The 25142-nt window shown below is 41.4% G+C and overlaps 2 protein-coding genes across 3 annotated transcripts; one reads left to right on the top strand and one right to left on the bottom strand.

The window, feature by feature from the left end:
* Nucleotides 1–1842: 1842 nt before the first annotated feature.
* On the bottom strand, nucleotides 1843–11892 carry ATP6V1D (ATPase H+ transporting V1 subunit D). Its single transcript, XM_081166590.1, has 9 exons — nucleotides 11681–11892; nucleotides 8996–9113; nucleotides 8720–8799; nucleotides 7716–7783; nucleotides 6911–6955; nucleotides 5918–6021; nucleotides 4934–5000; nucleotides 4138–4216; nucleotides 1843–2534 (listed from the first exon to the last, which is right to left on the bottom strand). Exons 1-9 carry the CDS (start codon nucleotides 11719–11721, stop codon nucleotides 2393–2395), a joined length of 744 nt encoding a protein of 247 aa, XP_081022716.1. The 5' UTR covers nucleotides 11722–11892; the 3' UTR covers nucleotides 1843–2392.
* A 915-nt stretch (nucleotides 11893–12807) lies between these two features.
* EIF2S1 (eukaryotic translation initiation factor 2 subunit alpha) lies at nucleotides 12808–24289 on the top strand. 2 transcript variants are annotated; one of them, XM_081166113.1, is made up of 8 exons: nucleotides 12808–13071; nucleotides 13752–13993; nucleotides 14232–14311; nucleotides 17958–18109; nucleotides 19970–20076; nucleotides 21023–21120; nucleotides 21747–21890; nucleotides 23899–24289. In XM_081166113.1, exons 2-8 carry the CDS (start codon nucleotides 13753–13755, stop codon nucleotides 24022–24024), a joined length of 948 nt encoding a protein of 315 aa, XP_081022239.1. In that variant the 5' UTR covers nucleotides 12808–13071; nucleotide 13752; the 3' UTR covers nucleotides 24025–24289. The 2 variants fall into 2 exon arrangements, with proteins under 2 accessions (XP_081022239.1, XP_081022238.1); XM_081166112.1 differs by lacking the exon at nucleotides 12808–13071 and adding an exon at nucleotides 13416–13603.
* The last annotated feature ends 853 nt before the right edge of the window (nucleotides 24290–25142 follow it).

The raw sequence follows: 25142 nt of genomic DNA, 5'->3' as shown, positions 1-25142 counted from the left end.
TTAAAAAAAAACAAAAATCCATCTCTGTTCCTACCAGGTTTTTACTCCCCCAATTACACTGAGCTGAGCTCTTGGTTAAGCTCTGTCCTCACTAACGATAAGGTGTATAATCAAAGTATTCTTAGATGCAGCTTGGGGATGGTGAAGAGAGTTTAACCACGTGAGAATTCAGAGAACGCAGTTGACTAAAAAAAGACCATGGAGGAGCAAAGTGGTTCCAGGAGCCAGTGTGGTCCCAATACGCCAGAGCGGTCCTGAGATTATTAAAAACAACTCTGCTTTATAAAAGTTTCAGCATATCTTTAACATGGCTTAAAACTTCAGCACAAGTTTGTAACATCATGATGGAAAATAAGGTACTTGACTGAAAAATGAAACTTGAATAAGCATGTTTAATTGTGGAGGTTTTTCTCTGTCCTTTGGAAAGGAATTAGCATATCTTGCATCATTATTTGCTTACCAAAAATAAAGGTCACTTATTACTTATATTGCACACAAAGTGTATTCTTTAAATAAATCAGCACCTTATGTGAACTTGGTGCAATGAGGGGAGGGGAGAGGAGAATTTGTATGCATCTTTTTTTGGAATTCACAACTCATTTTAAATGCCTTATTTTATTATTTAGAATCACCCCTCCCACTTATCGATGTAGTACTGTTTTTGTTGCATGCAGAGCAGAATTAATGAATCTCCAGACCACAAGCCAAACCACCAGAAGTTCCAAGGTGGAACACAAGGCCATTTCTCCCTACCCATGCCTCCATGTCTAGTGTCTTATCAAGCTGATGGGGGGGATTTCAGTCCTGCTGAGTGCTGTTTTGCTATGTTTGAAGGTGAAGAGAAGTATGGTGTACAAGGTAAATTGAAAGTATAACTCCAGTGACTCATTCTTGCTTCAGTAAACCAATACTAATGTTGCCTTACGCTTCTAAAATTGTAGACTTACCAGTTTAACCATTATTACAAGCTTATTTCAAGAGTGGAACTGTTCTAAGTTCCGTTAGGTCACCATTAGTTGCTGTGATAGTGATTTCCTTAACTGTTCACTAAGTGGATCAATTCTTTGCTGGTGTGGAACTTCATGAGTAGTCATGTCTGTCTCAAATCATTAGGTGCTTCCAGACACTTGCTAGAATCAAGTTAAAAGTTTGGTTAGATCTTTTGAGGAATCCCTATCCAGGCATCCTTCAGCTGCTGCACTATCTCAAGGAGCTAAACCACATCTACTCCCAAGAACTTCCCACATTCTTAATTCAGTAAGACTATGAATGCTAAATGCATGCAGCACAGGACACAACCATAGCTGTGTTAGGTAGGCAGCGCTGAGGAAACTGTAAACCCCTATGGAGTAGAGAGAGGCTGGTGCCACCTATGGCAGCCCATATAAACATACCAGTTGCATAGGGAAACGGTTGCTCCTTTTCTGATAACAGCCCAAGGGCAAAAACACTATGTTCAACTCCTATTCCATTAAGAACAATAGCCTTGTACTGTATAGGATTACTTACCATATGGCTGTTAGGATTCCTGCTCCATGTTTGCAGTCATGGGATTGTTGTCTATCACATGACAGTGTATGTAGGATGATCCTAACATTGGCATGATATTATAACATGTTTTTCAGCCTGCTTGTTAGGGCCAGCTTTCTGTCAAATTGCAGGACAAGTAAGCATGCACTGAGTAAGGGAGATTTTGACAAGAGGATGCCTTTTTCAGCTGCTTCAGAGTTCAAGTAACTATAGAATAGTTGTTCAGATGCAAAAGAGAAATCCTGTTCACTCAACTAGTTCCCACCTACCTATTTTGGAGATTTAATAAATGTTTTACAAAAATGACACAAGTTTAGACACAGGTTCCTTTACTGATTTTACAGCACAGATGAGTTGGCAAATACAACATAAAATGGAAACCATTCTTTCTTTTAGAAACAAAAAGATACAATGTGATCACACAGATTTTTTTAAAATTGCATTTTGAAGAAAAAAGCCTGTTCATTTAATAAGTTATTACAGTTGCTGTCATTATTACAGTTGCTGTCACTTGTGAACACAAAGCAGGTCAAAACAAGGAACTTTGCTCACAAGAATTTGGCAGTATGTGGGGAAAATGAAGTTAAGTACAGCTGAGAGAACAGCAGAAGCAGAAGTGGCAATACTTCTCTGCCAACTAAATTAAATGGAGATATGTAGAACTGGAAATGTTTCTGCTTCATGCATGTGTTCAATGGACAAACCAGCTATTTTCCACAACAGAAAAAAATCCTGGAACAAATCCAGACTGGATAGCACAGGCTAATACACCAAATGAAGAGCCACAAAAGCATCACAATGTCTCCAGAACTGTATCTCAAACTCACTCTTCTGAGTCCTGCATTGTAACAGACGTCCACAGCTATTCAAAGAGAAGATCCTCATCCTTTTCCTCCGCAAGCAAATTAGCAGGCTCACGCAGCTGTCCAGCAGCCCTCTGCAACTCTTGCAGTTTTTCATTCTTTTCTTTCAGTATCTTCTTCTTCTCCTGGATCTTCTTTAATCTGCAGAGAAAAATAGTGCAAATTATTGTAAAGCCGGTGTGCAGATAGCAGGTCATTCCTACATTCCACACCCCACCCCGAAATGTGACACAGCCATTATCGGGATTTTATTTCCAATTTCACAAAGTTTGGGGAAAAGCTAGGGCTTCTCATCCCCTGCAATGGCTTGGTGCACTGAGTGCTTTCCCATGCACCAGAAGGAGAGGAAACTTGTGTGTGGGTGTCGCAGTCCCAGTGTACCACCCCTTAGATGATAAATTGTTCCATTTGACACACCGCACTTGAAGGCTTTGGTAAACATAAGTTAATATACATTTGTATTCTATTCCAATGAGAAATAGTTGACAGTTACAGGCAGATAGCCATGTTAGCCTGCCGTAGTCGAAACAAAAGTTTGTTATTGGTATGAGCTTTCGTGTGCATGCACACTTCTTCAGATAAGTGTGCATGCACACGAAAGCGCATACCAATAACATACTTAGCTGGTCTCTAAGGTGCTACTGGAAGGAATTTTTTTTTATTTTGTTTCAAATAGTTGACAGTAATGGGGCATCAATTCGGTGGAACTTAGCTGAAAATTTAAGGGCAAAATGTACCAACATTTGGAGGTGGAGGTGTACTTTCCATTGTAGCTTTGAAAGTTGTTTGCAGCCCTAAACACCTGCTTTCTTTTGGCACAATTATTTAAAAATTGAATTTCTTCCTAGAAAAAGTGAGGTTATTGCTTAGAGCAGGGGTAAGAAAAGGAACTACCTGATGTCCTCCAGATCTTTTGGAGTACAACTTCCATTAGTCCCAGCCAACCTGCCTGTGGGTTGATAGGAGATGTAGTCTAAAATATCTGGAGGACATCAGGTTAGCAAGGACTGTTGGGGGGGGATCAGTATGAACTAGGTTGCACACTCAGACAGAGTGGAATCCAAGAAGGGGGAGGCCATTTTTGCTAACTCTTCCTCACTGCAGGTTCCCACCCCAATAGCCTCCACAGAATTGGGAGACCTTACAAAATGAGGATGAAAACTGGTGGTGGAGCTGCAGGAAAAACGTTGAGTGTGCAAAAATTCCCTCCTCTCTGGTTAACAGAGGCATTTGTGCGCTCAAAAGACTCCATCCCAGGGCAGCTATTTTGATTCCACTCACAGTGCTTAGCAGCGATTCCCAAGATCACAGAGGGCAAAAAAAGTGCAGCTGTGATTCTGGAAAATGGTGTCAGCAGCCATTGGCTATACCCATATGCAACTCAGTTTACATTTTTATTTTTCCACATAATTCTGTTCTTGAGGATACTCAAAAGGAAGTGCTCAGGAGAAAAAAATGCCACCAATATATGTACTTTAAAAAAATATACAAATGTTTTTCATTTAAGGGTTTATAAACCTCTTCCCAACAAGTGTTTTTGAAGTGGTCTACAACAACAATAATCAGCAGAGCCTCCTGCTAAAGCAAACTTTCCTGAAGCAAGCTCTGAATAACCAGACTGGCATAATGACTTAGGCTGAAGGTCTTAGACATATTTTTCTTACCCCGCACTTAACATCTGCACAATACCAACAATATTTTCCAGATTCATAATTTCCTATTTTTGGATGGCCAAGTCACTCACCTGTAAAACTCCTCTCGCTCTCGCTCATCCAACTCAGTTATGATATAAGAGAGTGTACGTTCAATCCTGGGAATAATCACTATAAAAAGAAATTGCTATTAGTAAGTATGATTCTATAAATACAAGGAGGGCAGCCATGCAAAGTGATTCTGGTGATTGCCATCTATGTTTTTGAACATACATAGATATGTATACATATCTGCTCTCCTGCCAAGGGGTGCCCAGGTTGTCAACCCCTGAGTTAGATGCATAGTTCGTTGTATGGCACAGTAATTTAAGCACTACACAGGATGGCCAGAGTGTGACAGAGCAAAAGGAAAAAGGCTTCACAGTGATGTGGTGTTCCAGGGGCCACAAACAGTGGTTGTGGGGGGAAAGGGTCATCTTAGGGAGATGGTTCTTCTAGATTCTGACCTCTTCCAAGATAGTACTATGAAATGGGGCCTTGGAAAAGCCATCCATCAGCACAGCTCTGAATCACATCATGGTATTAGGATGCATATTAGGAAGCTTCATTTACTACCCAATTTATGGTGGGCAGTATTTTTTTGGTTATGCTCTCCATTTGGACCTGGTTCAGATGAGACCCTAAGCCAAATGGACTGAGGAGGAGCAAAGCAGCTGCAATCTGAGAGCCCACATACTGCTCGCCCTGTTATGCAAACCAGCTCATTCACCATAGTTAGAACACACTGATGTTTTGGACTACAACTCCCATCATCCCCAACAGTTGTAGTCCAAAACATTTGGAAGGTATCAGGCTGAGCAAGGCTAACTTAAGTTAACTTTGACTCACCATGCTCAATAGCATTCACACGCCTATTGGTTATCTTGATGGCTTCATCTAGTGTAACAAACGAAGTCTATAGAAAGGGAAAAGAATGAACAGAAAATTAGATATTTGTGCGAAAAAAGCATGATGCACTAGCTCTTTGTACCTCAACCCTGAGCAGAGACATGTCAGCAAATATATGGGACTTTTATTGCTAAGAAAGATAAATTGATCTGGCATCATGCAGGCTTGGTCACTCACTTGGTATTTCACATGCAAGTTTCCCTAAATAGAGTATTTATTGACAGCTGAGTCTTCCAAACTTACTAGCAGTTGTTTTTGTATTTTGTTTTGTTTTTTGGGGTTTTTTTTTGCACCAGCCTACTATTAGGAGATGGCAAAATAGAAACAGGCTGCCCACACTCCTAGTGCTGATTTACCCACATTCTAGTGTTAATTTGTAAGGTGGAAAACGGGGTGTGTTGCTAATTCTTGCACAGCAAACTGTAGCCTATATACTGTTAGTGGAAAAGGGAAGAGGCTATTGTACAATGTGTACTTCCACAAGCGCACACAAAAGTGAGCACACAAAGTTCTACCAGGCTGATAATTCAGATTCAGCAACTCAACAAAAAGACCCAGCTGTGTGCTCCTTTCAAAGAAGTTGAGAGAATAGCACAAACTTATTGCAACAAGGTGGGATTCTGTGCAACTGTCAGCTCATCAGTGTTTTGGAAGCCAAGTCCAAAGGCTGCAATCTAATTTTCCCTTAAACGAAAGTCATATAGCTACACCTACCCCAAAACCACTCCCTGGCCACCACCATGCACCCCCGACTTCAGGTCAGAGCACAATATGCAGTTCCTCTTGTCCTCAAAGTATATCTTAGAAACAACTACGGATGATCAATTAGGAAAGAAAGCAGATACTTTAAAAAGACCTCACAAAGAATTATTATATATACAGCCATACCAGAGGTCCTTTTAATAGTTTTCTTTCTCCACCTACCTGCAGAGAGGCCAATTCCACAAGCAGTTCTACTGCTTTGGCATAGTTCCTTTTCAGTTTGGCCAGCTGCTCTCCACCTCTGGCTAAACCAGTCAGCTCATAGCCTGAAAGAATTCACCCAGAACATTTAGCAGCAACAAAAAGATCAACCACCAAACAGAAAACTAAACCATCAGAATATTTACTATGGGGTGGAGGATGGTTCCAAGCACGAGACAGCTGCAAAGCCACTCATCTCAGCTTCCACTTCTAATATGGAAAATGCAAATAGTTGTAAAGGAATATATCTGATGGTGTCAGGAGGACACTTGCAGAATGGGTTTCCACCAGTGTGATAGAATTTCCCCTTCCTCTCCAATCCAGAGGGTTGGAGAACCCTCCAGAACAAATTTAGGAGTGGGATGGAGGTAGGACTGCAAAAGGAAGGGGAAGTCCCATCGCACAAGTGATATTGCCCAAAGAATGCAATCTTGACGCTACTAAAGTAAATAGCATGAGTTTCCATAACTTCCCAAAGCTCAGGGTTGCATTTTAAAAGACACCACACCCTGTGGTCTTTCACATGTTAACCTCTCCTCTAAAAGCAACCCATGTTTTTTTAAAAATTGAGGGCTAGTCCCAGAGTACTAGCGGAAGTTGGTGCAAGGGCTCCTGCTAGTGTAAAGGGACCTCCCCCCCCCCGCAAAAAAAACAAATCTGCCATGGAAGGCAGGGAGAACCCTCAGAACAGCACACAGGGGCAAAGGGGGGATCGTTTCATCAGGCAAGCAGAAATACTTGCACTTGACAGAATGATCAGAAGAGTGCAATGTTAAATTCTCCCCTAAACATTTACAGAGAAGCTGTAAATAGTCCACATAACCATTGCTATTATATTATACTACAGGCCAGTTACAGAAGACACAGTTTTCAAGGGTCTCAAACATGGCATATTAAAGCTAAGATCACATCAAAACCTCTTGAGATAAGGAAAAAAGAAATATCACTTCTTACTGTCTCCTCCTTCTTGGTAATGTTCAAAAACCGGCAGGGTCACACCTGTAAAAGATACACACCAGTTTGTGCAATTAATGAATTCCACTTCCTAATTTCTATTCTGGCTTCCATCTTGTCCTCATAACGCTCATGACCACACCCTTTGGGACCTAAAGCCAATTTGATTCTGGTTTATAGGGAGCACTTAAATCACAGTTTCCAAGTTCAGATGTCATGAGAAATGATGGCATAAATGAAGCAGAACACATCCTCTGAAGCTCAGTTTATAAAATGAGCCACATTTTAATAAAAACACTGACAGACTGAAGTGTGCCCAGAGCAGGGCCAGCAGTAGTGTGAAAAGTCAGGAAACCTATGAGCAACAGCTGAAAGAGCTGGGTATATTTAGGCTTAAGAAAAAGTATTTAAGGGGAGACATGACAGGCTTCAAATATATGAAGGGCTGTCACAGAATATAGAACAGTTATTATCTATTGCTCCAAATCTAGAACAAACAAGTGAAAATGGCAGAGAAGCAGATTTTGGATAAACTTTAGAAGCTTCCCCGTTTCAACAGTGTCACAGACAACCTTGGGAAATGGTGGGCTCTCCAGTGCTGGAGGCATTTAAAGAGTGGCTGGATAGCAATTTATCAGATTCTGCATTGAACAGGAATTGGACTTCAATAATCTTCAAAGTCCACTCCAACTATTTGATTCTACTATAAGCCGCACTAAACAATGTGGTAGTTTCTCAGTGACTTAAATAATTAAATAAACAGAATTAAAAATAATTATATCATGCGTAGCATAAAGATACACACCTGCTACATTGTCTTTCTTAGCTCTGATCTTGACCTGAGCTTTGTTCACATTCTGAATCACAGTTGTACTGCAGAAACAAATATGTATCAGTACGTATTCAACGGATTTGAGGAAGCAATTGCCAGTATATTTTCTTAGTTTTCATGAAGTATGTTTAATGCATACTTAGCAGCACACAGCAGCATACATAGAAATGTAAAACCTGGTCCTAGCACCTGCTGCACAATTCCATGTATGTTTTCTCAGAGCAAGTCTCACTTCTGAGGCTTAATCCCAGGACAGTGTATACATAACACAACATCATGGTATCCTATAAAGCAGAAAAGTACTAGAGGTTCTGTTTTTCCCCCAAATACAGTACTAAGCTGAATTAAAGGTTCCAGCTCTTGAGCCAATAAAAATGCACTGCTGTTTTTCTTATTCATAAATGTGATAACAGAAATGTTTTATGCCTGTGAAATGGGACGTTGCATTTTAAAACATTCCTACAATTTATTCCTAAAACGTTTCTGAAATCATGATTAGTGAACTGCCATTTTTATAATGTTCAAAACAGTGACCACAGCAAACCATGCTGATCAGTCTTCAAAACATGCTCTGATGCGCTGTGGGCAATGCAGTGGTAATTTGTTTTAAAGAGTAATCGATGACTGCTACTGGAACACAAAGTCACAGAAACTCAAGGAGTCATTTGTCAACTAGAAGAAGCTAAAATATGAAGGTAGGTAGTAATATTTAGAACACTGTGGAGTCTATCACAACTTTAGTGTTATTTCCTGCCCTCATATTTTTCTTCTGCTCGTTTATCTTTGCAGACACTCTGGAAATATATTTAATTTCCTATGGGCTTTGCTTTCTACCTTTTCCTCTTAAAGGATCTGCTGCTGAATTTTCATTTCCCTCCCAATCTCCCCCATAAACAGAAAGGAATGGTTCACCTCTTGAGGAAGGCCAAATGTCTCACACAGGAGTCCCCTCAACTACACCCATTTGTGAGGTTTACCTGAAGTCTCCAGCTGTGAACTTTGCCTCAGCAAGAGAAAAGGCTGCTTCTCTCATCACCTCACCCATCAACATCTTTGTCTGCAAACACAACCCAAAAAAAGGACATTTTCTGAAACCAATATACAGGTTACAATTGAGAGTTAAGTCTGGAATGGGCCCGTTTTGTTCTTGTTTTAAAAAGAGCAAAACTCATTCCTGCTATTATAATGGTTCGTACATTGGAAATTCTTTAGCTTTATTTCACAGGTAAATTCAGTACATTAAAACACCCTACCTCAATAATTTTTTTAAGAATCTGCCGGAATCTCATAGTCAGAGCATCAGATTTCTTCTTCAAAAGGTTGCGACCTGTCTGGGCTCCTTTCAAACGGGCCTTCATGATGGTCTGAGCCCTGTCAAATTCAAAAAAGTGATAAATACTTTTGATCTTGTCACTGGAGATGATCTGCGAGAAAGAGAAGATTGTTCCTGAAAAGGCACATTCCTAAAAACAAGAGGAAATATTCTTTGGCTCACATAACTTGAACATACACTTACAACACATGTCTGACAGTCTAATCCTATGCTTGTTTACTCTGTAATAATACCTACTGTGCACTGAAGGGTACATCATAAAAGAGGTTTAAAGAATCTCTCAAGGCAAATCTTTTAAAAATGTAGTATAAACACCAACAACTGGGGAACACTCGAACTCAGGACGAAAGGAAGAAACGAGCTAAGAGGAAGGCATGCTTGGCAAACCCTCACCATGATCAACTCCTGCCCGGAAACCTATGTCTCCACTGTAGAAGGACTTGTGGATCCAGAATTGGCCTCCACAGTCACTTATGGACTCACTGTTAAGACTGTGTTCATGGAAGACAATCTTACTTGGCTATGAGTGATTGCCGAAGGAGAAGAAATAAGCTTATAACCTTTAGGCTGCAATTCTAAACACGTTTGCATCCCTATACCAAATAAACAAAGAAGACAAACTCCAGATTTATGGGGAGGCTGCTATGGAAGTGCTGACAAGAGAACTTTAGAATTCGTTCACTCTGCCAAAAGAAGATCAGCAACCTTTGTGTCCGAATTTTCACTTTTAGAAATATCGAAACCATATCATAAGCTAAGTTCCTTACTGGAAACTCAATAATTTGTTTTGCATTATGAGCTGTCTCTTCTACCATTCAACACAAACCAAATCACATCACATACTACTTTTCTCAATATGAAGTTCCAGGTTAGAAAAGGGAGCTACCTGGTAATGTATGAACAGCAGCATGGACAGAGGCAATCCTATGACAAATGGTGGATATTTGAAAACTGGCACATAATGAGACAACCACTGCAGGCCCTTGCCTCACTTTTATAATCGTAGCAAGAAGCAATAACATTGGCTTCACCTAACGGCTAGACACAACTTGTGTTCTACATGCTTGCAATTATCTCAAAGAATGGTAGCAAGCAGCTGCCACACAGTAAACAACGGTCTGTGCTCGCTCTATGGATTTGCCTGAATTCAATGGTTTTTGCCTGTTCAGTAATTGCTGTGTCCACCCATGATTCCCATTATCTCCAAGGAAAAGTAATTGGAAACATAACAACAAACTAATTTTGGGCAGTACTAGAAATATTGAATAAGGAGATTTCATGGCAATTCCTTAGAGAGTTTATAATATGTCTCCCAGGAACCGCCTAAGCTGGAAAACAACTTGAGGAAGAGAACTGGAACTTCTTTAAATGAAGGGAAGGTCTGGTGTCTGTATTCCTGCACTGACTGGCTTGCACCACTGCCTCTCTATGTCAGACTAACTCATTTACTAGTTGGAACAAGATTCAGCAAAACTGTGTGTGGATACTAAACATGCCTCTGTTTACTATCAAGAATGCCATGCCAGATTCAGCAAACATACTGGAAATATGGCTGATATATGTAAGGAGCAGGAATCTATACTCATAATAAAAACTCTGCATATGATTGTACTGCAAGGGTGAAATTTAATGCATACCTGCCTAGAGAAAATTCCACTGAAATCAGTGGGACTTCCAAGTTAACACAACAGTATGGAAATGTGCAAAAATGAGAAACTGCCAAGCTAGGCATTAGAAGTACAATTAATTTTATGGCACTTAAAAGAAACAGAAGACTTACAGCTTTCAAAATATGAGTGCTCATAAGGAAACTCAGTTCTCCCTCTCAAAATTCAGTTTGAAAGCTGAACACAGTTGTTTGTTATTAAGAAGTTTCTATTTTGAAATTACTAAGGTTGCAATCTTATGCACTAGAATAAGCTTTCTACTTTTGAGCATCATTTTGAGGCTTCACTTTCCTCTTTTTTCCCTTATTTTAGTACCGCCCCTTCCTACCATCTTCTGACTAGTAAAAAGTGTCTCTAATACAAACAGATTAATAATAATAGGAGACATTTCAAGCATTGCATAGTCAGATAAAATGACAACCTTGTTCCATAATTGTCAAAGACATCTGACCATATGACAAAGCATTTGCCATTTTGACCTGGAAACAACTCACATTTCACTTCCCCATTTTTTAAGCCAAGTCTGATTTGTCTGAATGGGGGGGGGGAGACTCTTATATGACAGATAACATCACCTTTTTATTCCAACGCATTCCTCCCACAACCCCTTGTAAGCTTAACCAACGCCAATCAATACATTGGTGATAGTTATGGGATTCGAAACAGAATTTGACCAGCATCAAATTCTGCACCCCAAAGCGCTCTCCAAATTCAACGCAAATTGAAGCAATCCAAAATAACTACCATTCTATTGGGCTCTTGAGGCCGCTGAAAACAGATCGCGCCCTTTGTGTTTGTGTCTGATCCGTGGCAGCTTGAATTTGAGAGCTCAACACCCCCCAGCGCACAGTGTCCGGATGTGGGGCCGCGGGGAATGAACTGACCGGCCCCCACCACCGCCCAAGGGAGGCCCGAAAGGACCAGGAAGCCCCACTCACATCCGCGAAGGGAAAACCTCGATCCTGTCTTTGCCTGACATCTTGCCCGGGGTGGTCGGCGGAGATTGCTCGCGAGACGCCGCTGGCTCCTTCGCTTCCTTCTCTCAGCTGGGCTCCCGCTCCTGTCACGTGACTCCTCTTCGTTACCAAGGGCACCGCGGCCTCCAGTTCCGCTTCCAACCTCGAAGCCCCGCCCTCCACGCCGCCCGTCACCGAGGAGGCACCGCCTCCTCCTCCTCGGCTCGTCTGGGCGCGTAGCCCGGCGGGCGCCGCGTCAAAAGGCATAGAGCTTTGGCAAAAACTCTATGGTCCAAAGCCCTGGCTTCCGAGATAAGTGCAACTGCCGAGGACTCGCCGACTGTATGTCGCAGAGAAACGGATCCAGCAGAAGTGGAAATCCGCCACATGCTCTAATTCCCCATTGTGGCGCAGCTCCATCCCTTGGATTTTTAATGATACAAGCCATTTATCCTCTGCCTTTGTTGTTGTATGTTAGGCTCACACAGGCCGTCCAAATTCCTTATTTGTTTGTTTGGTATCCTGGGGCAGAAGAGAGAGAGCTGTGCGGAAGACCTCCACGAGCTGAGCTTAACCGTGGCTGCACAGTGTGCCACTGCACATCAGCCGTTGCGGTATCAACAGAAACAGGAGTTGCTGCAGTTTCACAACCTTATTTCGTGCGCAAAATTTCGACCCCCCCCCCCCGCTTTTAAGTTTTTTTTTTAAAGACACTGGAAACAAGCCAAGATCCATCAAAACAAGAGTACAACTTAAACCCATTAAAGCAACAGTATAAAAGCAAAAGATTCAGAGGATTCAAATAAAACAGGGTCCAATATTACGGGTCAGCAGGGAGAGCTTGAGTAAAATGAGATTTATTTGCTTTCTTTTAAGTTTTTAAATATTTAAATACGCAGCACCCTTGCACGCGATTTCTTTTTTTGGCGGCGGGGGGGGGGCGGATTGGAAAGCCAAACGAACCTCAGCTCCACCTCTAACTATGGTAAATGTACAAGTCTGACTGCAACCTGAGAAATCCTTGTATTCCGCCTCGTCTTCCCAATACTAATAGCCGTTGTGATCATTCTATCCTTTTCTATCTCTGTGCAGAGAAGGAATTCCGCTGCGGGCGGGAGGCGCTAATAAGGCTTGGCGGTCGTGTCGCGCGAGCCTTTCCTTCCCGCCCTCCCGTCTATCAGGGCAACCAAAGACTTATGGGAGCAGCTGGGTAGAAATGCTTCCGGCTACTTTTCCCGAAAATGCTTCCGGAAGAGGCGGGATGGCGGCTGCGCATTTTGAGGCGGGGTACACGCTGTGACCAGAGGCGGATACGAGCAGTCGGCCGAGACCCCAGCTCGGAGCGCAGAGAGCGCGGCCTGTGGAAGAGACAGGTGAGCAAGCGGCAGGAGGGCCGGCCGCTCCGGGGCGGCCTACGAGCGGGAGGAGGGCCGCTCTGTGACCGACGCCCGGCCGCGGCGAGGGGGTGGGTGGGTGTCCTCCGCCATGCGGGATACTCGCGGGGCGCGCCCGGCAGGCCGAGACGGAGTCTCCCCATCCCGTTCCTCGGCTGCCGCGCGAGGGGACCGCGGGGCCTCTTCCGACGTGAGGCATCGGCTTCCCGGCCGCGCTTCTCTTGGGACACAGGCCTCCCTCGGTGAGGTGCGGGTTATGTCACAAAAGGACACCCGTCCCCGTCCCCCCCACCGCCGCGACGCCTCTCCTTAAGTTGCGCTTTGTCACACAGCCCCCACGTTTGGTGTTTCGGGGGGAGAACTAGTCAATAACCGTCCGCAGGGGAACTGGACGGAGAAAAACGAGAGGGTTTCATAGCGATGTAGTTGTTGCGGCGACCATAATGTCGGCCCAGAACACAGAGAGTGACAAGGAGGTTTCTAAGCAGCGTTCTGCAAACATGCGTGTCTGGTATGTTTTCCTTTTTTCTGCCAGTTGCAGGAAAATGGGAAATTTTTCCAGTACCAGAACAGTCTAAATAGATGTTACTGTTCGCCATATCATGATTCGGTTTGGGCTGTTACAAATTAATAAATTGTCTCTCGATATAATTTTGCAGGATGCCTGGACTAAGTTGTAGGTTTTACCAGCATAAATTTCCAGAAGTTGAAGATGTGGTCATGGTCAACGTCCGCTCCATTGCAGAAATGGGAGCATATGTTAGCCTACTGGAATATAACAATATCGAGGGCATGATTCTGCTCAGTGAGTTGTCCAGAAGACGTATCCGTTCTATAAACAAACTCATTCGAATTGGAAGAAATGAATGTGTTGTTGTCATAAGGGTGGATAAAGAGAAAGGTAAGTTAAAATTCTAGAGTTTTATTTCAAATTCTGAGTATGCAGTCTAATGCATTCTGTCATAGCCTACCTGTAGCTGGCTTCTATATAGAAAAGTAAAGTGGGTTTGTAAAACTTTTCTTCCTGAAACAAGAAGTGTTTTCTGCTGCCTTTAAGTAGATAAAAGTGGCATTTTTATGAGTTTAGAAGTTGTGTTGAATCTTCACTGTTTTGAGATATTTCATTTTGTATTAATTAGGTTATATTGACTTGTCAAAAAGAAGAGTCTCTCCAGAAGAGGCAATAAAATGTGAAGACAAATTCACCAAATCAAAAACAGTAAGTTACCATATTATTGGTTATTCTAGTACTTTGCAGAATGGAGTGGATGTAAATTCTACTGGTAACTGTGTACATGATATTCTTATGTTTGAAAAAATGTACCTTGAGTTATTTTGCTTCATGATGCAGGTGGGGAACCTGTGGCCCTCCAGATGTTGGAGTGCAGCTCTCATCATCCCTAGTCATTGACCATGCAGATGAGGGGTTAGGAATCTGTCATCTGGAGCAAAGGTAGCCAGTGTATATCCTCCAGATGTTGCTGAACTCCCATCAGCCACAGCTAGTATTGCCAGTGGTGATGGGAGTTGTAGTCAGCTATACTGTGTGGGCACCATGTTGCCAACCCTGATCCGCAGGGCCACAGGTTCCCCACCCCTGCAATGACAGTTAATGCAGTAGTGTTAATAATTGTTTAGAGTGTTTAGGACTGGCAAGAACTTTTCTAAGCCTGATTTAAATGAACAAGAGCATTGAGAAGAAATGTGATATATATTGTTCTGTATTACTGCAAATGCCTCTGAATTTACCTGCATGAAAGTGATTTTGTGTGAACTTTTGTCTGTTTCATTTTGTTATTTATAAAAATTATATACAATTGTATCATAAAAAATACCACAGCAGTTTACAATATAAAAAAATAAAACCTGACAGTGACATCAGAAAATGTTAAAAACAAGTTAAAAGCAAAAAGAAATTGAAAACCAACATCCATGGACCATTGTGGGGGGTATACTCTTAATTGTCTTCATAGGCCTGGAGGAATAGTTAAGTTTTCAGCAGGCATTTAGAAGTTGGCCAGAAGGTGTCTGTTGAATTTCCATTGGTAAGACATTCCACAGGACTGATGCTAAAGGCTCGGTTTCTCATTCTTGTCAGACACCAGGCGAAAGCATTTCTCTATTACCAGGCTGTTGGTTGATTAATCATTCCATGGGCTTTTAAATGTGCTCGTGGGAGGGGAGTTGTTGACTTGCTTTATTATGTTTTTTTGTGTTCTCATTTTATATTTTTTATGTTGTGAACTGCCCTGTGAAATTCGGATGAAGAGCGGTATACAAAATTAATAAATAATAATAATAATCTAGAACAGGTAACTTGCCAATTTCCTGAATATGGGAGTCACCCACCCAAAGAGCCTCCATCTTCCCAGGATTTAAACAGAGTCCATCACTGCATCCAGACACCAGTCCAAAACTTTCACAGCCTCTCCTGATTCAGATGTTAATGGAGAAATAGAACTGCATGTCATCAACATACAGTGGTATCTCGGGTTAAGTACTTAATTCGTTCCGGAGGTCCGTACTTAACCTGAAACTGTTCTTAACCTGAAGCACCACTTTAGCTAATGGGGCCTTCTGCTGCCGCAACGCCAGAGTACGATTTCTGTTCTCAACCTGAAGCAAAGTTCTTAACCTGAAGCACTAATTCTGGGTTAGCGGAGTATGTAACCTGAAGCGTATGTAACCTGAGATATCACTGTACTGGTGACACCTCAATCCAGAATTTGATATATAAAGAAACAGACAGGAGAGCCATAAACTTGATGTGTTAATTTGCATGAACAACACTGATATTTGTTGGACACATTTGTTTATATATTGCATACAAATGCAAGTTGTAGTTCAATGTGCAATATACAGCATGACTATAAAAGTAAGAGAGTACTGGCTCCATTTCAGAATTTCATGAAGAATATTAAAGAAGCTGGCAAAATTTCAGTGTAGTGTGATAATATGATGTAGCTTTATAATGGTTAGGTGGGTGTGGTAGCATGTTCTTCTGTGCAATCTTTTCCTACTGTTGATGGTTTCTGCACCAAGATGAGCATTTGTAAGTGGTTTTGCACTTGAGTCTCAGTTGGATCTCCCACATCTTCAGTTTGCATTGCCCAAAAAGTTTTAAATTGATCCTTGTTGGACAGTGCCAGTAGCAAGGATGGAGGATCCTAATCCAAATTGGGATGGAACAAAGGGCAAAAGAGCCTCTACCTCTCTTTCACTCTCACACACACCAGGGGGGCAAAGCAGATTGGTTTTCCAGCACTTGCAATTTGCTGCTTTCCCCACTTCTTCCTTTAGGCATCATAAGGGGAGGGACAGGGCCAAAGAGGAGAGGACCAGATGGGAAGCCTCAGAGGATCCCTTCTAGGCTGGAGGTTTTGTGCCCCTGGGGTACACTTGTTTTACTGAATTGTACTGCAATAAAATTAAAATAACTACACAGATTCTTATTTAAACATTTTTAGGAAAAGAAATCTTTAGTGGCCTCATTCACATTTCACAGTAAGCCAAACTATGACTTACTGGGACCACACAAACATTCCAGAAAGGAGCTTGCACCCTCCTTGCTGCTCCTTGATATTTTTAGCATAGTGCAGCACTTATACCAGCATCTGACTTAGCTGAGATAACTATTAGATGGATTTGTAACTGGTTGACTGACCAAACCCACAGAGCGATCAATAATGGTTCATCATTGTCAAAAAAAGGTGACAGGTGGGGTGCTGTAGGGGTCTTTCCTGAGCCCATTGTTGTTCAGCATCTTTATAAATGACCTGAATGAGGGTATTGAGGGGATGCTCATCAAATTTGCTGGTAATACCAAACTGGGAGGGGTAGCCAATGTCACAGAGGACCGAATCAGGATCCAAGATGACTGTAGTAGATTGGAGAACTGGGCCAAAACCAACAAAACACATTTCAATAGGGACAAATGTAAGCTGCTTCACTTAGGCAGGAAGAACCAGCTGCACTAATATAAGATGGGAGACACGTGGCTTGCTGGTAGTCTAGGTGAAAAGGATTTGGGGGTCTTAGTAGGCCACAAGCTTAGCATGAGTCAACAGTGTGATGCAGCTAAAAGAAACTAACACTGTTCTAGGCTGTATCAACAGAGGTAAAATGTCCAGATCAAGGGAAGTAATAGTACTTTGTCCAAGCTGGAACAAGTGCAGAGGAGGGCAACCAAGATGACCAAGGGTCCTGAAACCAAGCCTTATGAGGAATGGTTGAGGACGTTGGGTATGTTTAGACTGGAAAAGAGGAGATAATACAGCCATCTTCAGATATCTAAAGGGCTGTCACGTGAAAGATGGAGCAAGCTTGTTTACTCCTTCTCCAGAGGGTAGGACACAAACCAATGGATTCAAGTTATAAGAAAGGAGATTCCGACTAAACATCAGGAAGATCTTTGTGACAGTAAGACCTGTTTGACAGTAGAACACGTTCCCTTTTGGACTCTACTTCTGTGGAGGTTTTTAAGCAATGGTTTGATATTCACCTGTCATGTATGCTTTAATTGAGATTCCTACATTGTAAAGGGTTGGACTAGATGACCCTCGGGGTACCTTCCAACTCTACAATACTATGATTCCTCCTTGGCCATGGTTAGCTGCTATGTAGAGCTAAAAGAACTGGGGCGGAGCAAAGTGGCTTGTGTTCTCCTTACCGGGGGCCAGCATCTTTGTGTTAAGCCATGGTTTGACTTAGTGTTAGGTGTGAAGGTGGCCAGTGTTTCTTTCAGAAAAGGTATCTTAATGTGCAAAATGCACAAGCAATTGTCACCCATCTGTATTTTTTCATATGCATTATTCTCCACATTGGAAGTAATTGTATGCATTTTTGCACATTTTCCTTGTATGTAGGTTTACAGCATCCTTCGCCATGTTGCTGAGGTTTTGGAATACACAAAGGATGAACAGCTGGAGAGCCTGTTCCAGAGAACTGCTTGGGTATTTGATGACAAGTATAAAAGGCCTGGATATGGTGCATATGATGCTTTCAAGCATGCAGTTTCGTAAGTACACTACTTTTTCAGCTTGTATTGCCCCTGATCACAAACGTTTCAGTGGGTTTAGTTTGTTATAAAATGTCATATGCAACGAACCTTATTTGCCTGACTGATCACCAAATGTCAGTTCAGATACAGCTGCTTTTGGTAATGTTTAGATTTTAATGAGGTTTAAGGGGAAATAAGAGGGACGCGGGTGACGCCGTGGGTTAAACCACAGAGCCTAGGGCTTGCTGATCAGAAGGTCGGTGGTTCGAATCCCCGCGACAGGGTGAGCTCCCGTTGCTCAGTCCCTGCTCCTGCCAACCTAGCAGTTTGAAAACACGTCAAAGTGCAAGTAGATAAATAGGTACCGCTCCGGCGGGAAGGTAAATGGTGCTTCCGTGCACTGCTCTGGTTCGCCAGAAGTGGCGTAGTCATGCTGGCCACATGACCTAGAAGCTGTATGCCGGCTCCCTCGGCCAATAAAGCAAAATGAGCGCCGCAACCCCAGAGTTGGTCACGACTGGACCTAATGGTCAGGGGTCCCTTTACCTTAAGGGAAAATAAATATTAAAGACTACAGAATAACCTGCAGGACTACCTTTCTGTATTCATTTCTTGTTTATGCTTATTGCTATTGATGGAATGTTTCTTCATATTAAAACATGTTCCTGAGAAGGCTTTGCCAGAATCCTTCATTTCACTGATCTATTTGAAATGGATTTGTTTTGTATCAAATTCATGTGGTCACACGAGCCCCTACCTGCAAACTGAATTAAGGCAGTTGAGATATCATAGAGCACTACAAACTTAACAGCCATAGCAGAATGTGCAGATGAAGTTAAGACTAATGATGCACAAGGTCTGCTTCTATGAGATTAGTATGTTTAAATAGCAAGTAGTTTACTTAGGAATAGGTTTGTGTTAGATTTTAACTGCTTAGATAAGTGATAGCAAGCTGTTATCATATGTATGGAATTATATTTGGAAACATGTATAAAATTCAAAGTGTCTGTTATGGTACAATGAGGTTTTTTGTAAAAATTCTGTTTTTATGGTATCTAACTCCCCGTTAGCCTTAATAAAATGTATGCAGGGCATAGTAACAATTGTTGAAGATGAAATTGACATAGCTGCAGTGCTTTTTTTCTGAGGGACACACAAGGGTACACATACCCCTAGACATTTTGTGAATCTAAGTTTGGCATCAATATGAGTAGGAAAATGAGAGTACCCCTAAATGTTATTTTAGAAAAAAAGCACTGCATAGCTCAGATGTATTTAATATGTTCGGTAATTCTCTGAAATAAAGAACATAGTACTTTTCTATAATAAATTAAATATAAAATATAACTAGTTACGGTATACTACATTAGAGTCAGAGAACAAAGATTACAAGATAGTTGTTTCACTGAAAAATGGACTAATGTACTAGAATAATAAGTGCATGTACACAGTGATACCCTTATTAAGAATATTATAAAATACAATTTTCAAAGGATGTAACAGTTTAAATTTATATTGACAAAACAATTGTTATAAAGTAGTAATTTGGGGGTTTTTTATAAAAAAAATTCTCTTGAGAATGTAGACATACTTTTTTTTACAATATTTAAAGTTATATTAAAAAGTTACATTTTGTAATAATGCTTGGACAGTATTGTACTATAAATTGTGTTTACAAACAAATGATAGCTGGAATGATTTAGGCCAGTACCTATTTCTTAACCATAGGCAGGAGAAAGACTGGAGAACATGTTCACGCAAATCCCTCCTGCTTTCCATTATCAGTGTTGAGAAATGCCTTGGTGTTGGTCCTTTCTCTCCTGTTAAAATGCATTTTAAGGAATGCTGGCAGGCTTACATTTTTGGTTTTTTTACTAGGGATCCTGCAATCCTTGATGGACTAGATCTGACAGAAGATGAGAAGCGTGTGCTAATTGATAATATCAATAGGCGCCTGACACCACAAGCAGTCAAAATTCGAGCAGGTAGGTCCCCAGAACAGAATTGATTAAAGAAACGAGGCTTGTTAATTTAGACTGAGCTCCTCATTGCAGTCTTATGGAAGAATATCCTACATGGATGAATAAAGATATGCTTGGTGAGTTTACTTTGACAACAAGTTTTCTGCACATATGTTGTACAAACTGTTGTGAATGAGATCACACAAATAAGCTGTTTGACTGGATTCCTGTAAAACTACCTGAAGCTTGTCATCCTTGCCTTTAGAGTTTATAGTTGTGAGTTACTTGAGCAATCTAACTAGTCATTTAACTTTTCATGTTTTTAACTTAGGACTTCCCTAAAGCTTCTTGAAGGAATATGACAGTCTCAGAGCTAATTATGCTATTATGCAAGATCAGGCTTGACCGCAGCAATACTAGTTGCATGTTATGAATCACTGGGGAGTGGTTGCAGGATTGTTGAGACTAATCCTGACATGTCTGCTAGCTCATAAACTAGTGCTACACGGAAATTCTGTCTGAAGAATAAAACAAGTTAAAATGGGAAGCACAAGGGCTTTTTTGCATCCCTTTTATGACCATGTTGAACAGTGCAGGAACTAGGACAGAGCCCTGTGGCACCCAGTTTGACATGAAGTCATTCTCATTAGGCTTGGATGTTCAGCCAGCTGTGGAACCATCTAACTGAAGTATTGTCATGACCATAGTTTGCCATCTTGTTAACAAGATTGCTTTGCAAGAGTCTGTATGGACTGTGTGCACAGTGTTCTATTGATCTATCAGACAAGCCTTGTCTTAGCTACGAAGTTTCAGTGCACTTGTTCTGATTAGAGATAAATTTATGCGAGGAGTATTAAAATACAGAGGGCCGAGTAATAATAGAATAAATGACAGGTTTTAATCTCTGCCATCTTTCTTGGATAATATTTTATTTGTGTTTTAACGTAATCTGTCATTATGACCCATTTAGATATTGAAGTTGCCTGTTATGGCTATGAGGGTATTGATGCAGTGAAAGAAGCTCTCAGAGCTGGCCTGTGCTGTTCCACAGAAAGCATGCCTATCAAAGTAAGTGACAGCCAAGATGTGTGTTCTGGAAAACTATGAATATGAGAAATTTGCCACATCCTGCATCAGCTGTGACATTGGATGATACCTGCTTGTGGTTTTAACACACACATCCATGATAGACCTCATGTAAATTGTGTGTGTGATGGAGAAGGGTGGTGAGGTGAGAGAAATCCTCTCAGAATAGTCCACTTAAGAGGAAATCTATTTATGACTTTGGAAATGTCCCCATTTTACTGGGGGTATTATGTTACAGACAACTCCCGATTTGTGCAGGGGTTGTATTCCAGATCGTCACTTACGACAGCAGGGCACATGTAAGCTCGCCCTGTTACGCCCTCTTCCGTGTCTGACAACAGCGCACATGTAGCTTGAACACATGCAAAATAGCTGTTGCCTGTTTTTATTTCACATTGTTGCATTTTTACTATGAACCGTTTTCCGTTACTGGAGCGAAAATCGTTGCAAGAGAAAACAAGACACAGTTATGTCCTCTTTTGCTCATTACTCATTACTGTAATATCAAAGTAGCATTTCCCACACATGCTGGAAATCCCATTTTTCTCTGTGGTGGTACAATATTTTTTTCCAGACTTGTAGGCTTGTTTTTTGCACACCTTTTGTAGATTAATCTGATAGCTCCTCCTCGATATGTGATGACCACAACAACACTGGAGAGGACTGAAGGCCTTTCTGTCCTTAGCCAAGCCATGGCTGTTATCAAAGAAAAAATTGAAGAGAAAAGGGGAGTCTTCAATGTGCAGATGGAAGTAAGTATACTGCAGTCTCTTCTCCTAACCAGTGCTGGTTACTAATCTGAAGACCAGCTTCCTGCTCCTTCAAATTTTAGGGATTGTGGACCCCAACTTTGGAGAAAGAAAGATACTCCCATCCAATCCACTATCTTGTGTTTATTTCACTTGTCACTTTTCACAAAAAAATCCTCCAAATGGCTTATAGACTTTAACTAAAATACAACATTTGAACTAGAATAATGATTCAAAACAAAATGTACATTTTAAAACCAGAATAGCAATACATTAAAAGCAACCAAACACTAATTATAACTTAACAACAAATACTCCACAGTAGTTCAGGAATTGGTGACTTCAAGATTAGATTACTGCAGTGCACTCCATGTGGCTTCCCATGCCCTTGATCCAGTTTGTGCAGAATGCTGCGGCATAGTTATGGACAGGAGTGAGACCCTTTCAGCATATAGCACTCCAGAGATCTGCACCGGTTGCCATATCAGGCCAAGGTCAAGGTGTGTTGTGGTAGCTTGAGCTTCCAAAAAATTTACTTGTCCATTATTTTTAGTACTTGGACCATACTGTTAATATCCTTATACCGTATCTGAATACCATCTTTTTGTGTACCCTGTACTTTGGTGCTGAGGGGAGGTGTCTTTCTTTAGGGACTCTTATTTAACCTTGGTCAGCCATACATTAGTCAGAACACTACAGCACCCTTCTCTCCCATCTTTCCACTTTCCTTCCCTTGCCCTGAAAAGTGGCTTACATTGATCTGTAAGGACTGGGGAATAGTTTGCAAAGAAAGGTTATGTGAAGGTAAAGTCACCGGCTCTGCAGCTGACAGGTTTTCAGGTTGCTCATTTTGTCCAGCAGGGGGTAGGGTGCGCTTTCTTCACCGCAGTTGCTTTGTTCCTAACTTTAGCATAGCAGCAGAAGCTGACATCTTAATAGAAAATATGCTAAAGGATTATTAAACACTAGCTGTATTTTCAGCACACAATTGATACTGATCCTTCCATTTATTAGAAATGTCACTTCTTCTTATCTCAAGTAGAAAAATACAGTGGTACCTCGGGTTAAGAACTTAATTCGTTCTGGAGGTCCGTTCTTAACCTGAAACTGTTCTTAACCTGAAGCACCACTTTAGCTAATGGGGCCTCCCGCTGCTGCCACGCTGCCACCGCGATTTCTGTTCTCATCCTGAAGCAAAATTCTTAACCCGAGGTACTATTTCTGGGTTAGCAGATGCTGTAACCTGAAGTGTCTTTAACCTGAAGCATCTGTAACCCGAGGTACCACTGTACTGGAAACTGTATATGTAGAATGCCTACGAGTAAATTCTGCTTGTCTTCTGCAAACATTGAAACCACACAACTGGCTGCTATTGGGAATTCAGCCCAAAGGCTGATTCCAGGGGAAACTATATTCTCAGAGCACAATTCTCCATCGCAGGTACGATTTGGATTTGAAGTAGAGCACTTTTATGTCTTGTGAGAGAAATCCATTTAAGTTGTTGGGTAGTATCTCATATACTATCTCCAGGTTTAACCTGCTCAGCCAGTATAAAACATATTATTATTTATTATTATAAACTGTCTCAAAGCAATTTGACAGAATAAAATACAACACAAAAAAGCTATTTAGTAGCGGCAACAGTTGGAAAAGGTACTGCAGGGAACTGGGTGGTGATCTTAAGACTACAATCGCAAACCAGGCAGCATGCTGCAAACTGAGCTGTAGTGAAACCTCCTTGAGGACTCAGTCCTGCACATAAGTGTTTGAGATGGAGCTTCGACAGCATCATTTGCAGGACATTATGACAAACTAATGCTGTTCATTGGTCTTGCAGCCTTTTGGCAATGTATCTAGCAGATTGATACATCATTGTTTTTAACATTTGGGCAAGTAAGCTGCATTCACTCTAGTTGTGTGAAGCCTTTTTGATGCAAGTACATCTGTTTAACTGGTTTCTGGGTCACACTGAAAGATAACTTAAATGTTGATCATATTTGTGACGTTTCAGCCCAAGGTGGTTACTGACACTGATGAGACTGAGCTTGCAAGACAGCTGGAAAGATTGGAGCGTGAGAATGCTGAAGTGGATGGAGATGATGATGCCGAGGAGATGGAAGCAAAAACTGAAGACTAAATTGCATGGGATTAAAGAAAAGGGTTGCAGTTATACAAACAAACACCAGCCAGTGACAACACCTTTGAGTGATAAGGTGTCTTGATATTGAAAACTCCACAAGAAAAGACTTTAATATTTTCGAATTTTGATGAGACCAAATTTTGAAGAGACAAGAAACCATCTGCTATCTGCTTCAAAAGTGCTGCTTAACTTCCTCAAAGGGAAGATGCTTCTCTCTGAAGATGTAATTCCCTTCCCCACAATAAACCAGGCATTGTCTAAAGGTTGTATTTACTATCTTCATATCTAAAAAATCAAGATGGGCAACCATTCAGTATGTCTGGTAGTGAGGTTTCTGGAAATGAAACCAGTATTCCTCTGCAGACTGTACTCATGCAAATATTCAATAAATTTCTTGGATATTTATCTAGGTTTTTCTTCTTCCTCTTTTCACATTCTTAAGAGATTTTTAATGCACATGGGGCAAAGGTCTTGCTGCTAAAGGCGATGAAAATCAAGTCAATTTAACTGCCAGTCCAGTCAGCTTCTGAATGTGGAATTGGGGAAGGGAGATGCAGAGGGCACAATTTTGTCCTTTGCCTGATGCAACAAAATGTCTTGGGCTAGCTCACAACCGCCCCAAGAAACATCAGTGATGTGATTCCTGCATTGCAGGTGGTTGAACTACGTGACCCAACTCTACACGTCTAAGCTTCTGTGTTCATTGTCGTGCATCAGAAAATCCAGATACTCTGTTTACGGCTGTTGGGTTTAAGTGTTGCTACAGAAAGAAGGTATCTTAACTTAAAAAATTTGAATGAGGTGGTAGGAATCATTTGATGTTTAAGTTAATCATTTGATGTTTAAGTGAAGGTATAAGGCCATGTAGGGGTTCCCTTATTTCATGAGAGGGGAAATGTAGGTAGTGAACATGCAGATTCAGCAGTATTATAGATTCAATATTCTAGGAACAATTTAGGAAGCATTGAGAAGTGCACACATGCTGCAGTGCACCTAAAAATTCTACAGAGATTACAATCACATGTTTCATTTTCACAGCAGCTTTGGTGGAACAGAGAAATCCTGAGAATCTTCACGTGTAATTGTGTATTTCCCAGTAATCCCAACTGGGAGGA

This window comes from Podarcis bocagei, assembly GCF_964188305.1.
Source record: "Podarcis bocagei genome assembly, chromosome: 1".
NCBI lineage: Eukaryota > Metazoa > Chordata > Lepidosauria > Squamata > Lacertidae > Podarcis > Podarcis bocagei.
The sequence above is the reverse complement of the archived record's forward strand: the minus strand, read 5'-3'. Positions and strand labels throughout refer to the sequence as shown.

What these genes read in the sequence shown, in the direction of transcription:
- EIF2S1 (XM_081166112.1), top strand. Translation starts at nt 13,536, where the DNA reads ATGTCGGCCCAGAACACAGAGAGTGACAAGGAGGTTTCTAAGCAGCGT. An exon ending in TCTGCAAACATGCGTGTCTG is followed by an intron (nt 13,604 to 13,751) that starts GTATGTTTTCCT and finishes ATAATTTTGCAG; the next exon opens with GATGCCTGGACTAAGTTGTA. An exon ending in TCTTCAATGTGCAGATGGAA is followed by an intron (nt 21,891 to 23,898) that starts GTAAGTATACTG and finishes GTGACGTTTCAG; the next exon opens with CCCAAGGTGGTTACTGACAC.
- ATP6V1D (XM_081166590.1), bottom strand. Translation starts at nt 11,721, where the DNA reads ATGTCAGGCAAAGACAGGATCGAGGTTTTCCCTTCGCGGAT. An exon ending in GAGGTTTTCCCTTCGCGGAT is followed by an intron (nt 9,114 to 11,680) that starts GTGAGTGGGGCT and finishes TGAATTTGACAG; the next exon opens with GGCTCAGACCATCATGAAGG. An exon ending in TAAGAAAGACAATGTAGCAG is followed by an intron (nt 6,956 to 7,715) that starts GTGTGTATCTTT and finishes TATCTTTTACAG; the next exon opens with GTGTGACCCTGCCGGTTTTT.